The sequence below is a fragment of the Tenebrio molitor genome, chromosome 9, assembly GCF_963966145.1.
Source record: "Tenebrio molitor chromosome 9, icTenMoli1.1, whole genome shotgun sequence".
In the NCBI taxonomy this organism is placed as follows: Eukaryota; Metazoa; Arthropoda; class Insecta; order Coleoptera; family Tenebrionidae; genus Tenebrio; species Tenebrio molitor.
The window spans coordinates 7,611,844-7,629,116 of NC_091054.1; the positions used below are offsets into that span (position 1 = coordinate 7,611,844).

The 17,273-nt window shown below is 36.5% G+C and overlaps 6 protein-coding genes across 7 annotated transcripts; 4 read left to right on the top strand and 2 right to left on the bottom strand.

Annotated features, from left to right (window-relative positions):
- Positions 1 to 3,782: 3,782 nt before the first annotated feature.
- On the bottom strand, positions 3,783 to 4,163 carry LOC138138557 (zinc finger X-chromosomal protein-like). Its single transcript, XM_069058543.1, has one exon. It carries the CDS (start codon positions 4,161 to 4,163, stop codon positions 3,783 to 3,785), a length of 381 nt encoding a protein of 126 aa, XP_068914644.1.
- Positions 4,164 to 6,219: 2,056 nt separating this feature from the next.
- Positions 6,220 to 8,506, top strand: LOC138138161 (bifunctional coenzyme A synthase-like). Its single transcript, XM_069057938.1, has 7 exons — positions 6,220 to 6,556; positions 6,602 to 6,977; positions 7,027 to 7,227; positions 7,277 to 7,468; positions 7,518 to 7,726; positions 7,776 to 7,919; positions 8,145 to 8,506. Exons 1-7 carry the CDS (start codon positions 6,356 to 6,358, stop codon positions 8,361 to 8,363), a joined length of 1,542 nt encoding a protein of 513 aa, XP_068914039.1. The 5' UTR covers positions 6,220 to 6,355; the 3' UTR covers positions 8,364 to 8,506.
- Positions 8,507 to 8,840: 334 nt separating this feature from the next.
- LOC138137883 (ER lumen protein-retaining receptor-like) lies at positions 8,841 to 10,127 on the top strand. The gene is made up of 5 exons (XM_069057466.1): positions 8,841 to 9,009; positions 9,081 to 9,340; positions 9,402 to 9,654; positions 9,712 to 9,765; positions 9,820 to 10,127. The coding sequence occupies exons 1-5, from the start codon at positions 8,913 to 8,915 to the stop codon at positions 9,921 to 9,923; spliced, it is 768 nt and encodes a 255-aa protein (XP_068913567.1). The 5' UTR covers positions 8,841 to 8,912; the 3' UTR covers positions 9,924 to 10,127.
- LOC138137881 (nucleolar complex protein 4 homolog A) lies at positions 10,028 to 13,120 on the bottom strand. Its single transcript, XM_069057462.1, has 4 exons — positions 12,642 to 13,120; positions 11,639 to 11,968; positions 11,099 to 11,576; positions 10,028 to 11,016 (listed from the first exon to the last, which is right to left on the bottom strand). Exons 1-4 carry the CDS (start codon positions 12,973 to 12,975, stop codon positions 10,662 to 10,664), a joined length of 1,497 nt encoding a protein of 498 aa, XP_068913563.1. The 5' UTR covers positions 12,976 to 13,120; the 3' UTR covers positions 10,028 to 10,661.
- A 32-nt stretch (positions 13,121 to 13,152) lies between these two features.
- On the top strand, positions 13,153 to 14,468 carry KdelR (ER lumen protein-retaining receptor). Its single transcript, XM_069057467.1, has 4 exons — positions 13,153 to 13,476; positions 13,664 to 13,923; positions 14,006 to 14,258; positions 14,313 to 14,468. The coding sequence occupies exons 1-4, from the start codon at positions 13,386 to 13,388 to the stop codon at positions 14,345 to 14,347; spliced, it is 639 nt and encodes a 212-aa protein (XP_068913568.1). The 5' UTR covers positions 13,153 to 13,385; the 3' UTR covers positions 14,348 to 14,468.
- Positions 14,469 to 15,021: 553 nt separating this feature from the next.
- LOC138137882 (zinc finger protein 711-like) lies at positions 15,022 to 16,794 on the top strand. 2 transcript variants are annotated; one of them, XM_069057464.1, is made up of 2 exons: positions 15,022 to 15,180; positions 15,596 to 16,794. In XM_069057464.1, the coding sequence occupies exon 2, from the start codon at positions 15,617 to 15,619 to the stop codon at positions 16,520 to 16,522; it is 906 nt and encodes a 301-aa protein (XP_068913565.1). In that variant the 5' UTR covers positions 15,022 to 15,180; positions 15,596 to 15,616; the 3' UTR covers positions 16,523 to 16,794. The 2 variants fall into 2 exon arrangements, with proteins under 2 accessions (XP_068913565.1, XP_068913566.1); XM_069057465.1 differs by lacking the exon at positions 15,022 to 15,180 and adding an exon at positions 15,196 to 15,272.
- Positions 16,795 to 17,273: the final 479 nt, after the last annotated feature.

A 17,273-nucleotide genomic window follows, 5' to 3' on the forward strand; every position in this document is an offset into this window, starting at 1 on the left:
CAATTATAAACTGAAAATTCAAATTCATGTTAATAAAAAAAAAAATTTTTTTTTAAATAATATAACGCACTCAACAAAATTTTCCGGAACGAGGTGCTGTGGAAAACAAAATGAGAGGCGTGATTTGAGTTCCGCTTTTATTTGACATATTCGATCACATCTGTCAGATTTGTTGTGTACACACTGTATACTTTGAAACAGGCAAAATGATAATGAGAAAGGAAGAAAAAACCTTTATTATTTAAGCATATTTTCTGTGCTTGTTTAATTGACTTTCGACAACGATTTCTTAATGCGTTTTTTGTGAAGATTTATTTTTATAAAGTTTTACGTAATTTAGAAATTTCTTTTCTCTAAACAGGTTTTTACACCTGAAAATATGAAAAATCACAGTAAAAACGTTCCGAATCGGAATTTCGTCGTCGAACTTGCTCATTTCAGATTAAAATGAGGCAACAATTACAGAATTCGTTTTTTTAAGTCGCCAAATTTTTCTCTAACTAGGTTTTTACACCTGTTAATATGAAAAAATCACAGTAAAAATGTTCCGAATCGGAATTTCGTCGTCGAACTTGCTCATTTCAGATTAAAATGAGGCAATAATTACAGAATTCGCTCTTATAAGTCGTCAACTTTTCTCTAAATAGGTCTTTACACCTGCTAATATGAAAAATGACAGTAACAACGGTTATACAAACACTCATTTATTTTTCATAGCCTCCCCGTTTGGGCAATTTTGGTGATCCCGCGGTATAACCTGCGTCCAAAAACCAATCGTTTGAAGTATCCTCTGAACTTTGGATGTATGTCTGGGTGCGTTCTTTTATTAAGCATCAATTTATGACACCAAAATTGTTAATTTAGGTTAGTTGTCAACGTTGTCAACCTCCCGGCAATGTCCACCACATCCACCGACACTAAAGGTCGGTGGAAGTTGGTGGCACCTGGGAGCCTGGCACCATGTGATTATGAATTCCATCAGTCCTTTAAGAACGTTCCTTGGTGTTTCCACCAAAACGATTAAGAAAAGTTTTGGTGAGATAAACTTCACCTGGTGGACGGTGTGTTCTTTTATTCACCGGTGTGGTGAATAAAAGAACGCACCCTCTGTGTAATTCGTAAGTTTAATTTTAGGTTACGCAAGGACAAACATTTTCCCACATTCCAAACTACAGCCGACCCTAAACGTGACAGTTTTTGAACACCCATTACAAGTCCTAGCTTATGCAGATACTTGTCAGCTTTGTTAAGTTGAACCAACATAAATTACACTGCTTTGTGAAAATACGTGGTCCTACTTACAAAACTTACATCTCATTTATACACTTACTTACCACGTGATTGGAGAATTCAAAAGTTTTTATTAAATAGCCGTGTGTGTTATTATTAAATTATTTTCATTTGCTTTTTTTGTAATTCTGATAGTCTTTTCAAGTTATAAGATTGAAAAACACGAGCAGAAGTGCAGAACGAAAGATAACCTTGTTGTTTACAATCTGTCAAAAGTAAAAAAAAACTTTGAGTGCGTTCACAACAGTGACGTCACTGGTTCACAATTATTTTGCTTTCTTTAATTCTCTATGGTTCCATTCCACAAAATTTTATTGCCACCAACCTTAGACTGCAAAAATTTAAATTATATAGATGCTTTTTGCTTTATCATATAAAAAACGACACGAAATAGTAGTTTATTTGACGAGTTTGTGTGTAAATTGGGCCTTTTTTGCCACGCGTGGGCCATTTTAAAACGCGAGTGAAACGAGCGTTTTAAAGGCCCACGAGTGCCAAAAAAGGTCCAATTTACACACGAGCGAGTTGAATACAACGTTTTTTTGTTCGACGAGCCCCTTAAAGGCTCCAAATCGCTTAAAATCTTTAAAATTAGCTTGACGTTTCGTTTTGACAAGTTGTGACATTTATCAAAATCCGTTCACACAGGAGAAAATTCTCAAATTCTGACAGTATCGAACAAAAAATGTTATAAAATTTTAAGTTTAAAATTGTTTTAATCAATAAACCTTTTTTCATTCTCCATTTACCAAGATGTCAAAACAAAACTCATTATAAAGTCCATTCATTTTGTATTGAACTTTTCAAGGTCAAATAATTTTATTTTTTGGCTTTGTAATTATGTTTTGTAAATAGTGACATGCAGGTAAACACCGTAAACGTTGAATTGAGCATTGCTAAATCACGTTATGTTGGTTATATGCATGTCACTATTTACAAAACATAATTACAGTGCCAAAATTTATAAATTATTTGACCTTGAAAAGTTCAATACAAAATGAATGGACTTTAGATGCCAATTGCCACATTTTGAATGTTGGGACTTTCAATTTCGCCAGAGATCACACTAATTACAGTAATTTTTCCAATCTCGATCGAGTAGTAGTATTGGGTGATTCAAAATGATTGTGGATAAATATGGCAACTACATAATATGTAGAAAATTTATGTGGGTAGGATAGAGTTGACATTTCTTTGGCAGTTCATAGTCGCGCAATTTTGAAAATTGTCAAGTTAATCTGCAATGCACGCCTATGAAATGGCACCCTAGTATAGTCATTATTATTATGATTATTCTTTACAATGTCCAACAGGTAAAGCTCATTTAAACGACAAGGTATATGACAGCAGCTATTCGCCGATGTTTGTTTCGGTTTCAAGCAACTCCTAATATAGTTGACTCAAGTTGCAAAAAACCACTTTGCCTTTGCAACAGCACTTTTATGGCATTAGTCATTTGAAATAACTTTAAAACTGTACTAACGTATAGTTGACTCAAGTTGCAAAAAACCACTTGTCATTTGCAACAGCTTTTTTTTCATATTTTTGAACCAAATAAAGGCACGAAGGGACCAGAAAATCATAGTTTGGATTGAATATTTTCGAAATAAGTACAGTTTTAAAGTAATTTCAAATGACTAATGCGCTAAAAGTGCTGTTGCAAATGCAAAGTGGTTATTTGCAACTTGAGTCAACTTTATATGAAAAATATTCAACCCAAACTATGATTTTCTGGTCCCTTTGTGCCTTTATTTGGTTCAGAAATATGAAAAAAATGCTGTTGCAAATGACAAGTGGCTTTTTGCAACTTCAGTCAACTTTACAAATATACATATATTTTTACAATGGTTGGCATCCTGTATACTGTTATAGGTTAGGTCAGGTCAGGTCTAGTTACGTTTCCGTTTCACGTAATAGTTAAGTTCTTCCGAATGGCGATATATTTTACATACCTACTTAAAAAAAAAGGAAAATAAGGAGGCTATGGAAAACAAAACTTCAGCAAATGCGCGGCGTAGCTTTAATCCTACTAACAAAGCCAAAGAAGAGGAATTTTCCAACAGACAAGGTTGTATCTGATAAAGTGATAAACGCATTCACCATTTTATTAATTTCGATAATAGGATTCTGTCAAGAATATTTTGTTTTCGAGTGAAATAAATTTTTTTAAATAAAATTCACGTAAATGTCAGGATAAAAAAGACTGTTCACTACGTTACGCCCACGATATCGCCGCACGCGTTGCGAAATTTTGTTTTCCATAGTTGCCTCATTTTTTTTTTTTTTTTGGTTGATCATAATTGTAATGTGTTCATACCAGAGTTCATACTAAACAAGTCTTTACACAACAACAAAAATTTATTAACCAGGTAGAAGTATAATCTTTAATATGAATAATAATGTTTAAAAAAACGTCGCACAATAAAAAATAAAAGTGTTATTTTCATCGTATGTATTCTATAAGTAAAATATCAAAAATCATGGCCACACATTTACAAAATGTGCTGTTCGAGTATATGTTTTTTCAGATCTGTCTTTTTAAATGTATCAGTGCACATCTCGCACTTGTACCAATCCGTATTTTGCGGGTCTACATGTTTATTTAAAACGTGTTCGTTTAATTCTCCTCTTTCGATAGTCTTGTAAGTGCACAATTGACATTTGAAACAAACCACCTTCTCCAAGACGACGTGCTCGCTTAAAATGTGCTCGTTTAGCACCAGTTGTTCTTTCGTCTTAAAACTGCACGACTCGCACTCGAACCAGAACACCACCGGCGAGTCGGCAACCACGTGAGTTGCCTTTGGCGCAATGTGTGCCTCCAAGATGTGCTTTTTGAGAATGCCGTTGCGCTTCCCTTCGAAGCTGCACATGTTGCATTGAAAGCTGATTGATTTGGAGGCGCACGTGAGCGCGTGCTTTGTCAACGCTAGTTTGTATTTGGTCTTGTATGAACACCCCTTGCAGGATAATACTGTTTTGTACTTTTTCGAAAAATTTACTACGGGAAAAGGGTGTTTCACCTTCATGTGTCCTTCGAGGGTGGTCTTGCGTTTGGCACTGTATGAACACATAGAACACTGAAATGTCGAAATTCCGCTTTTTTGTACATCGAGCTCGGGCCACTCCGTCGATTCATTGCACGTGTTTTGATTGACATCCAGATCCTGTGAACAACTGCGAAAATGAGCCATGCACAACAGCCGAGAGTGCGTCGTGAAATCGCAACTTTCACAACTGTAACGCTTTACTGTATTTTGGTTTGATTTCATTAGAGCGGGACGCCACCAATGGGGCTCATCGTCTTTTTGCCGTTTGACTTGAGGGTGTAACACCGCGACGTGCTTTTTGAGTTGCACTAAAAGTTCAGTCTTATACTCGCACTTTCTACATTCATATTTGTCTATGATATCGGCGCACGAGAATATTTTTTGTGAACGGAATACGCGGTGTCCCCTTCGGTGCTTGCGCAATTTATAAAAAGACTTCGTCTTAAACGAGCACAGTTTGCAGGTGTGAAATTTCCACAATTTTTTATTCTTCCGTTCTATTATTCGATGTGTAGCATATGAATAATTTTTTTGTTTGATACTCGGTGGTGAAGAACGGTGGTAACTTCGCGCACCTAAAAATAAGAGGGGTAAATTTAGAGCGAATTTTGCGAGATATTAACGTACTTTCTGCATTGGGGTACACTGACTGAAAAGAATCCATTCTAGGAAGTTGTCGGCTTTATATATTCCCAACAACTTCCTATTGTGGTGCCAGTTAATAAATTTGTAGAAATGTTCATGTATTTTAACTGGTTTTTGTATATTTTATTCTGGTTTACATAACCTCACTTCGTTTTGTTGTCAAATGTCGTAAATTTGAAAACCAAAAAGTTAGGTTACATCGATACAAATTTTTTTAATAGATTTACGAGTTTCCAAAAGAATTTTTATTTTTAAATCATAAAATATCATTTAAAGAATGTTAATAGAATGTACCTATCAGACTTACAATTTAAACGAAAAAAAATAAGTTTTGTTTTACGAGATTAATGAATTAGGTAATTGCCTAACAATTCACTTTACACTTAAAATTTTTATTAAAAACAGTCTCCAACTTTTGTACATTGCATATCTGATGATCAAAACCTTGAACATTCTCGCCATGCTCCTTTAAAATGTATTGCCAAAATGAAAAATTTGGTTAACATTGTATAGACACTGACCACATTTAAACCACTGAATGCTTGAACTCGGAGGGTGAATTATGATTCATATTCCGACTACTTTTGCCATATACAAGAACTGTTGACATTATAACATTTAACGACTCAACGAGGTAAAAACACTAAAAACGTTTTGAAATGACAATTTTGACAGTAAAAAACTTCACGAATGTCGCTCAAAGGTTCATCTGGGTCATGTCTCTGGGACAGAAGTTTATTAAAATTTAAAAGTATGTGTTGGAAATGTACATCAATCAAATTTAAAATCAGGTACATTTTTTGCACAGTTGAACAACTGGCGGGACGTTGAGTTTTTGCGGTGGTATCTTGTGTGCCGAACGAATGCGAACGATGATTTTATCTGATAATGGCATAATTAGCGGCTGTGGAAGTTTCTAAAACGGAACTAGTTCGGTTCTGTTTTTATATTTATCAGACGAGAACAGTTCATTTCGTTCGGCTAAAAAGAGATTTGTTGAAAGTTTATCACAATTAACGCTGTTGTTCCTGCCAGTAGACCTCTTCTTATAATTTTAGGTTATGCCGGTGATATTTTAAACTTTATTTGTTATAAAATTCAATTAAAAAATTACAAATTGTTCATATTTGGTGTTAATAACGCACGAAGAAGTGGTAAAAACACTGATTAACAATAAAAATTGATAGACCTGAGCAGGTGTGTTATTGTTTATTTTGACATTTGACAGTGACAATTTAACCTCAAAATTCACAATGCGATAAGACAAAAATTCAATGATAACGACATAAAAATTATAGTAATTTGTTCTCCTCCGTCATATAAGTTGTTTGTTCACCTCCGTCAAGGTTATTCATTTTTACAAGACTAAAATGTTGGCGAAAACCGGCCTATTGATTGTATCGAACCCCAAACAAATCGGGAAAATATTGCCATCAGTTCAAAAGAAAGTTCAACATACACTCTACATTCAGCTATTGTCGGCTTTGACGGAACCATTCGGTAATTTCCACACAAATGTTTTTAATTCATGGCCAAAGTACAGTCAGACTATTTACGGAATTTATTCTCAGGTAGTACATACAAGAATGATTTAATCATCTGAAAGTGTTTTTTAGGCCGTCGCGCACTGCCAAAATCTCGATGTGCGAGTTTTATTATCAGGATTAAAGTATCAGTCAGTAAATCAAATTCAAACTAAAAGGAACATCGATTTGGTTATATTTGATAAAAACCATAAAAAAATTGATATTGATAATTTTATCAAAAACAAAGTAGGAAGTATGGCGGAAAAATATGGCGTGATAACTTTAGATTCAGGGAAATTTGAAAATTTTGATTCACCATCAAGTAATGGTAAAATATATAAACATGCAGTTCTTGGGGGCACCTTTGATAGACTTCACACTGCCCACAAATTATTGTTAAGTGAAGCAGCACTCAGATCTGACTCAACTATAACTGTTGGAGTAACTGAAGAGTCAATGTTGCCAGGTGAGAATTAGGCTATATTAAATCTAACTTTAAATTACACTTTTGTCAGGTAAGACTCTCTGGGAGCTGATTGAAAATTTAGATGTAAGAATCGAAAACGTTAAGCACTTCTTGAGCGACATTTGTACAGAACTAGTGTACCACATTGTTCCCATATCTGATCCATTTGGCCCATCCATTCATGACCCAACAATGGAGATGATCGTGGTGAGTGAAGAAACGCTGAGAGGCGGCGAAAAAATCAACGAAAGTATGAAACCCAGTCAGAAAAGAGAACTGAAATAATCTCGTTGTTCTAGTCAGAGAGAAGGAAAAAAAATTGAACAAACTTGACATCATCCCCGTCAAACTAATAGACGAACCTTACCCCCATCCCCACGAAGAAATGAAGATTAGTTCGAGCACTGCTCGAATTCGCATGTTGGGGACTCTCCTCAAACCGGTTGAAGAAAAAGCGATCCCCAAGAAACCGTACATCATAGGCTTGACAGGTCAGTGACGCACTGAGAACCTAGAGGGCGCTGTTACGGTGTGTTTCAGGAGGCGTGGCCAGTGGAAAGTCCGGTGTTGCGAAGTGGCTGTCTCAACTTGGGGCCGAAATAGTCAACTGCGACCTGATTGCTCACGACGTGTACAAACGGGGCAAGCCGTGCCACAGTCAAATCGTCGAACACTTTGGCGAATCAGTTTTGACGGCAGAAGGAGAAATCGATCGCAAAGTTTTGGGACCTATAGTTTTCAAAAACCCGGTATTACCGAGAGCGTGACCGGTTTCATCAATAAATCCGTATTTTCCAGGAGCAAATGAAGAAGCTGAATTCTTTAGTGTGGCCCGCTATCGCTCAGGAAGTCGTCAAGATTATCGGCGAGAGTCACAACCGTGTGCTCGTTGTGGAGGCCGCTGTTTTGTTGACAGCCGGTTGGGAGAAAAACTGTCATGAGGTACGTACCGATTCAGAGACTAGTTGGTGTCATCACTATCCATCCACTTCATTATAACTATTTTTAAACCTTTGCTTGCAACAGCGGCAATCAAATTTACATGAAAACTGCCAACTATGTAAAGTAAAAAGTACTAGAAGGTATTGCCAACCTTACTTTTTATCTATTGAATGAATGGTAATGAATTAAATTTGTTTATTATTTATGAATTGTTGTTTGTTCAAGGTGTGGAGTACTTTAGTGCCGCGTGAAGAAGCCATCAAGAGGTTGATTTCGAGAAATGGCTTGACCGAGGAGCAGGCGATTTCGAGAATTGACAGTCAACCGGGGAACAAGACCTATGTTGACAGCGCCAACGTGGTTTTGTGTCCCTTGTGGGAAGTAGAATTTACCAAGAAACAGGTGGAAAAGGCTTGGAATTTGTTACAAGGAAGATTATTGTGATATAAATATACAAACGCATTTTTATTAGAGCACTATTGTTAGCCTAAACTGTTCGATCTGTCAAGTTGGAGAGGGGATTGTATACAAGTTTACTTTTTTAAATGATATACTGGAAAATCGATATAAATATTTTGGAAACAGTTTATTTTAGTTTTATTAAAAGCAAGGAAACTAAATGCACACTTTAAAACAAAAAAAAAGACGAGATTTTTGATAAGGTACAATAAAAGTTCCTCTGTTGCAAGATGGTAATCAAGCGTTGGTAGTTTCATAAAACGAAATTAAAAGAAATGTGTGAGTGATAGGCAATCAACAAAAAGAATCGATGATTGAATGTTTACAGGATTTTCAAAAGTGCCGCAAAGTACCCTGTCAGTGCTGTCACGTTGAGTGAACAGATGGCGCTTGCACATTTTATCTTGCTATAACCCCTCTACTTCGAGTAAGTAGAGGGGCTATGTACCTTGCTTAAATGCTTAACAACCGGTGGCTTTCTGCAGTGTGATGGTGTAGCAACCATAACAGTCGGTGAACGTGCGCATCAGAAAAATGGAAATCAGTTTATTCCAACTTGCAGCCGACTGGCTGCACGTGCTGGCTGTAATAACTCTGCTACTCAAAGTACTGAAAAGTAAATCTTGCGCAGGTAAAATCTTTACTATTAAAGAACTTTTCAACAATATTTCGCAACTGTGTTTTGACAGTGTACAATTCTAGGAATCTCGGGTAAAACCCAAATATTATACACGCTAGTGTTCTCCACCAGATACCTGGATTTGTTCGTAATGTACATCTCGCTTTACAACACTTGCATGAAGATATTATTCTTGTGCGTTTCTTATGGAATGGTTTGTTTAATCTACATCATATACAGCGAATCGTACGATCGTAATCGTGACAGTTTTTTCATCTTGCTTCTGATTTTACCTGCAGTTCTGTTGGCGCCTATGTTTAACAATGAATTTTCATTAATCGAAGTGAGTTTTTCTTTGACAGAAATTAACAAAAATAATTTACCTGACCACCACAATTTTTCAGGTTCTTTACAGTTTCAGCATTATCCTGGAAGCAGTGGCCATTTGGCCGCAATTCTTTATGATCAGCAAAGTCCGACAAGTTAATATTATCGTTTTCTTTTACTTGTTGCTGCTAGGTTCTTACCGCGCTTTCTACATTTTGAAATGGATTTATTACTACCAAACACTAGGTTATATCAATACCGTTACTTTCGTCCCTGGAATCGTTCAAGTGATTCCATACTTGGTATTTTTGGGTCTGTGTCTCTGCAAAGGTGAGTCCATGCAACTCAATATTGTTTGATAATGATCTTTTTTAAATATCTATCTAGTGGTGGTCATAACGCGTACCGACGTTCCGAGCGAGTCCAAAATCTGCCATGAAGGTGAAAAAAAAACTAAATTCGACAAACTGGCTTAAAAATAATGGTCAATTTTAGTTCCAGAAAAAGAAGTGTTTATAATTCAGTTGACGCAAGAGTCGCTCAAACCTCTGCACAAAATTGACGTCGTTCCTGGAGTACACACCGCACCGCAAGCCTAACACAGACGGATAGCATCGCCGCGTTTTCTCCATTTTAATTTAATGTTGAACCAACTGACGCCATTTTTTATTCGACAAAAAGGATTTGTAGGGCATAATCTAAATGAAAAAAGCAACGTTTTATTTAACATCAAAAATTAAGAATAACAATACACATAAGAAAGACTATTCTAAAATATTAATACATAAAAAATAACACAGCGATTTTTTTTTGTTATTTTTTAAGATTACTTTAGGCATGAAAATATCACCTTCTATTTCATTAGGTAAATTAATGTTAACAATAAAATGGTGGAGTTTTAATAAAGAGATAAATAACAAAAAAATTTACACCGTTACACATAAAAGTTGGTTGCGTAATAATCAATTGTTTATATTATGTTGGTATCATTTCATTCAAAGACTTATCAAATTGATGAAAAACAAACGTTCGCAAAGTCACCTCTGCAAAACAGTTGCACGTCGCGACGTCAAACGACAGATGGCGTCTCACTAAGTTTAAATTTTGAATAGATATGTCCAACGTTAAAGGAAAAAAATGGCCCTCAAGGCACGCCCTTTAGAAATAGTCCGTTCCTTATCACAATTGTTAAATATCAACGTATTTCGAGACTACCATTATTCAATGCGTAATTGGAAAATAAAAGAAAAAATCCCTAATCTGATCGTCACCAATCAGTCTTAAAAATTTTTTTTGTCGGTCATCCTAGAATGAAACGATGGTACTTAACGACAAATTCATATGTTCCAATACTGCAAGAGTTTCTCGTTTTTGAGTAGAGCACCGCCGTTCGGTTTGTCGAACGCTAAAGCTATGAACTTACTGTGTTTTTTCAACTCTTTGTCGAAGATGTCGTCGCCTGTGCTGTCTAAGACCTGGCCCAGGTCCCACTCGACAGTGGGCAAAGGCGAATTGATGAATCTCGCGGCGGTGGCGACGTTGGGCAAGGCGTGCTGCTGCAAAGTCTGGATCTCCCACAGCGAGCTGTTTATGGCGTTGGACTTGATCGGGTCGCGCTCCTCCATGATGTAGGGGTCGGTGCTGGCGCTGCCCCCTGTCGGGTGATTGAGCAAACACTTCAGACCCGGGTGCCTGCAAATCAACTCTCAACAACGACTTCCAGCCAACTTGTTTCATTTTTTTTTTTTTTGTAACCAAAACGTGTTTGCCGCACCTAAAGATTAAATTCCCTATGAACATGCAGATGATGATGACGTCTTCGGACGGGGCGATCAGCGCCAACCTGGCCAGCCTCTTCACGAATGCAGCGACCAAATTTTCGGGTAAATGCGTCGAACTCAGGAACCAGTCGGACAAATAAAACAGTCGAGCTTTGTATTTCGTGTGGAATATTTCCGGTTCAAACATGGAATATAATTTGGCAAATATGTTGGGGTAGTTGAGATTGTGATCCTTAATCATCGTGAAGATCCCCTGCAGGGCCAGTAAGCTGACTGGGCCCCCCACGTCCAAGGAATCCATTAAGAAGTCAGTCAAAAGGAGAGGTTTCTCTAAATGGGGTAACACTCGCTCCAGGAGTACTATCAGGAGTTGTTTGTGGGTTCTGGGCGTGTGCTCCCACAACATTACGCAATGCCAGATCTTGTTTAGCGCTCGAGTTGTCACGGCCTCGTCGAAAGTGAAAGATTCGCCTTTTAATTACATAAAAAAATACGTTTTGTACTTAAATCTTTTAATTGTAGTTTGATTTTACCATTGCCATGTTCGCAGAGCAACTGATTCTCTGGATGCTGCTTCAGTTGCAGTTTCTCCAGAAGCTGCAGATAATTCATGATGTATGTTTCATTGGGGTTGGTTTTGTCCGTTAACGAAGGAAGAAGCTTCCAAGTGAAAAACAAAATGTCATTGTATAGAAGATATTCAGTGTATTTGTTAATTAGTTCAGTATTATTGTGTTTGTTGAACAACAGCTTCCTTAGGATTGGTTTTACCCGGTTTAGGGGCACATAAAAGTCTAAAGATCCTTTAGTTTCTAATGGAAATTTGCCTTCGTGCGACAAAATATTCATGGCAGTGGATAAACCTTGAATCAGACAAGTATATTTGTAAACTCAAAATAAAAAAGCTGTTTTTTTGTAATTTGCCTCCATTTTGATTTTCTAATAGACATATTAACTAACGCGGCGTCGTCATCTGGGATGTCCTTTCCATTATTTCACGGAACATTTTACGAAAATTTTTAGGTTGGCAAAGCTTGATCCGACATGCGTGTCAGTTAAAATTACAAAATGTGTAAAGAATTATTTATCAGGATTTATCAGGCAACAAATTCGCGACCGTATTTTTGGCAATTTCACGTATTTCAGCGGGCGTACATGAAAGATTATCTTCCATATTCGTGTTTTGTGACAGAATTTGGATAAAACAAAAGGCGACTTTGAAGACTTGAACCAATTTTCACTTTTAAAATTAAGACATAAATGGACATAACCAACCGCCACAAAAACCCTAAATCAAGGAAAGTAAACATTTTTGTTTAAAAATGGCTTAAAAAGGGCAAATTACAAAAAATAGTATAAAAAAACTCGTTGCATAAGACCTTGAAGCACTCATTCTTTAAAATAACTTGTGGCTAAGCCACTCGTTTTTTAATCTTGAATTAGTGCTTCAAGACTGGTCTTATGAAACTTGTCTTTTAATATATTATTGTGCGACGTTGTGAAATTAACTGCAACAATCACACGCGATCGACTTACCCTGAATTTGTATTTTATGTGAGTCATGATTGAGAGTTTCAACAATTCGATCGAAGCAACTCTCATAAATGTTTTTCAGCCATTCTTTATACTGGTTCGCTTCGTTCTTTTCGACGGGTTTTAGGGGCACTATTTCTATGTACATGCTCCCGTCTTTTAGGAGATTCGTAAATACTAATTCCAGAGTGAGTAAACATGATGACAAGTCCGCACCCGATTCGAAATGACGTACAATGTCCAGCAAACTGTTGGGATTCTTACGCGAGGAGAGGAATTCTTGGGCTTTTAAACGTAATTGTTTCGATATTTTGTGTGGTTTTTCTTGGTGAGACATTTTTCAGCCGACCCTACACAGCGAAACTGATCACAGACTTTTCCGACAGGTGAGGTTATGTTGGGAGGGATGGAAACTTTCGGCGGTCAGGTTGGCACCGGTTGACACATTTAATTATTAATGTTTACAAGTTGTTTGTTTTTCTTTTTAGAAAAGTTGTGACGACGTTACACGTGCGACGAATACATTAAAGTAGGAAAACGGTGCATACAATCATGCATGAATTTTGTGATAATTTGCAGTCAATCTTCGCAAAAAACTCGAAAAACAATACAACATGGGGATTTTGTTTTTTCACGTGGACAATGTTTGGTTGAATGTGCGCCATCTTCAGGCCATTTTCTGTAAATAGCCACGTCACTTGCACTTGGGTGTCAGGTCGTGTGTACACTTAGAAAATTACTTAAAAAATGAATATATTCAGATTAACAGGGGATTTGGCTCATCTTTTAGCCATAATAATTCTCCTACTCAAAATATGGAAGACCAGATCGTGCGCAGGTAAGTTCTTGACCGTTATCTGTGGCATTACCGGTTATCAAGAGCTTGTCAAACTATGTAATTATTCGGAATCTCGGTCGAATTCTTGTTGTCTCTAGAGCATTTTGACAGAAAATCGTTACAATCGGGCGAGTTTAATTGACTTGTTTCCGTCAATTTGTTAAAAAGGTGAATTGCATGATTTCAGGTATTTCGGGTAAAAGCCAGATATTGTTCGCCATAGTATACACCACCAGATACCTAGATTTGGTGACGACTTACGTCTCGGCTTACAACACTTTAATGAAGATATTCTTCTTGGCGTCGTCCTACGCAACTCTCTATTTGATCTACATCAAATTCAAGGCAACTTATGACCACAACCACGACACTTTCCGGATTGAATTTTTGATATTGCCAGCCTTCATCCTGGCCCTTCTGATCAATCACGCGTTTACATTCCTTGAGGTGAGAACCTTTGTGTCAGAACCGTCAAAGTCCACGGCATTCTATTTCGTCTGCGTGCGATAAACATAACCTAACTTTTCAGGTTTTGTGGACTTTTAGTATTTATTTAGAGTCTGTGGCTATCTTGCCCCAATTATTTATGGTCAGTAAGACTGGAGAAGCCGAAAGTATTACTTCACACTACTTGTTCGCTTTGGGCTCGTACCGTGCTTTGTACATCCTTAACTGGATTTACCGCTACGCTACTGAGGTCCATTACGATTTGATTGCTATCGTTGCCGGAATTGTGCAGACGGTTTTGTACTGTGACTTCTTCTATTTATATGTAACTAAAGGTGAGTTGTTTTTTTTTTGTCGCTCGATTTAGTTTTAAATGATGATTTTTTCAGTTCTCAAGGGTAAAAAGTTACAGTTGCCTGCTTAAAAAAATAGTGGAGGTAATTTTTTTTTTTTTGTACAAACTGTTTACAACATTTTTTTTTGCAAACGAATAGTGTTGTATTATTTTCTTGAAATAAATACTGTTTTAAGTGACTTTCCTTGAACTAGGTTTTTTTCTTTCACGGATTTATAAACTGCCTTCTAGTTTTGTCTTTTTTAAATAATATTGTGCATGATGTCTTTAGATGGAATCAACACCAAGTGTTGATGATCTTGTGATTTTTATAGTGCTTAAAATTTTAACTTTGTTTAAATAAAAATTTTGCAACAATGATATAATTATTATAGATGGAATTGTATTTGTATAAAAAATGTCTTTGACTTGTTCTATTTTATTAATTTTTATTTAACACTAATGTAAATAGTTAATACGGACAACCAAAAAATTAACAATAGTTGCTCATGTATTCATTAATTATTTAATTTTTTAATTAACTGTAGGCTAGATTCTTGATGCCAATTTTTAAATGTATGTTTTATTTAATAAAACCTAAATCGAATGTTAAGTTCAGTTAATTGTCAAGTCCAGTTTAACATAAACATTAAATGACGTGTGTGTTCATATAATTTTGTATATTCATTGAAACTTGAAATTTTTATGTTGAAATACAATTAAATAAACATTTGAATTTTATTTAATTTTCACCTTTTCAGTTTCCAAATTCCCATTTTATGTCTGTGGGAATTGGTAATCTACTTTTGATCTCAATGATCCCACAGATGACGCTTACAAAAGGCAGTTTACACTTTACAATCGCCGTTCAAATGTCAAATAATCTAACCTCACTTTTACAAGTGGATATTTTATTCCGATTTGTAAGTAATAATAGTTAACATAAACATGATTAATTTCCCCACTTGAATTTTCAATTACTAGTACGTTCGTACCAAATAACACGATGTAACCAGTAAGTGGCATTGATCTTACGACCCAACAAAGAACTGTTTGTTCTTAAAAAATATCAAAATACGCATTTGTGTAATTCAGTCATTGCGGTTTATTAAAAAAAATATGAAAATTGTCTAGTTGTACATATATACGGAGTGTTGCAAGTAAAAGTACAGTACACGACATATCAAATGACACCCGTGGACCCGTGTAAAGTTGCCGACATCATATTCGAGTGTATTTTTATAAATTCCTTTGCATTTTGGTTTATTTATTTTTATTAATAAGAGTTTGCTAAGAGCCTCTTCGTGCTTTGAAACTGTGTGGATTTTGTATTTCCAGATTTTACCTATGTAGCTTGGCATGGATTCTGTGGACAGCTTGATCGTTAACAACGCATCCGCGTCTGAAGCGTTGGAAGAAGAAGACGACATGCTGGAGTCGGCGAATGCTAAAATAGACAAACAAGTGGAGAAAGATATGGAAGACATCTATCTAATTTCTGATGACGAAGATTCCATTGATGAAGACACCTCAAGCAAGGACTCCGACATTTGCATAATTGAAGAGCAAGTGACACAAGAGATGGAAGAAGAAGAGGACATTTTCCAGTCGATGAATGCTGAATTGGACAAGCAAATAGCACAAGATATGGAAGCCATCAGGAACTACATCAGCAAAGCCGACGACACCACGGATTCGTTGAGCAAAAGAATCGAGTTCTTCAACAACATGGACAGCTCATACATTAACAACTGCATCGACAGCACAGTGAGCAACCACATCCTGTACCAACACACAGTGTTGGGCACCATAAAGTGGCACGAATGCACGCATTGTGACTACAGGGCGAAGGAGAGAAGCAAACTGAGAGATCACATCATAACGAAACACTCTTCAGCAACCAACGCCAACTGGTACGTGTGTCCGCACTGCAGTTATATGTCCAGGACGGACAGCGACTTGCGCACCCACTTACGCGACGTTCACGGGAAAGTGCAGGAGCATAAGTGCAAGAGTTGCGATTCAAGTTGTTCCACGCAGATGGAGCTGTTGAGGCACATGAAGAACCAGCACGACGCGGTGGTGTTTCAGTGCGCACAGTGTGAGTTCATAACTGAGGAAAAAGGTGACTTGAGACAACACTTGTTGAGTGAGCATCTCAAGATGAACGTGAGTTGGTACAAGTGCGCACAGTGTGCCTACAGGACGATCAGGAAGTTTAATTTGGATAGGCACATCATGTATAAACATTCAGGCATCTTCTAAATAACATCGTTTTACAAATTATTTTTGGTTTATCAAGTATGATTGGATAACACTATTGTGGATCCCTTGCATTTATATTTTACATATTTTAAAAAGGCTCGTTGACGCATTGTCATTCAAGATTTATTTATTAGAATGGAAAATACGAATTTCTCAAAATGTTTGAAAATATTAATGTTTTAAGTGTAACATTTGATAAAAATATGTCTGTAAGCTTTGATAAAGAAACTGTCACATTTTTTGAATGAAATATAAGTCTGTTTAAAATTTCACGAGTTCGTGTTTACTCCCTTTAACCTCCTCCATTCTTGAAGTTGAGACGATACAGACAGCGTTAAAAGTTATGTGGATGACAAGTATTAATAAGTAAAAAGATTTCAATGGCGTTAAATTGATCGTAACACAATCATGGATTAACATGTACTTAATTATTGATGTTTTTACGGACAAAATTAGTAAGTAAGTATATTAAAAAACGAGTTTCGTAAGGAAGTGATTATTTCACGAGTCGCGTAACGCGAGTTTTATAAAGGACGAATGGAATAAACGCCTTATGAAACGGGTTTTTTTTATACTGTTTTTTTCTATTTTGCACCTTTTTAGCCGTTTTTAAATAAAAAATAAGAATTTTAAAATTCTGGGGAACTTTATGATGGTTGGCAAAAAACAATTGAAGCACTTGTCGACTTTGCGATATTCGCGCGTATTGGCGATCCCAGCTATCACTGAGACATCTGGTGCGAATTGTATG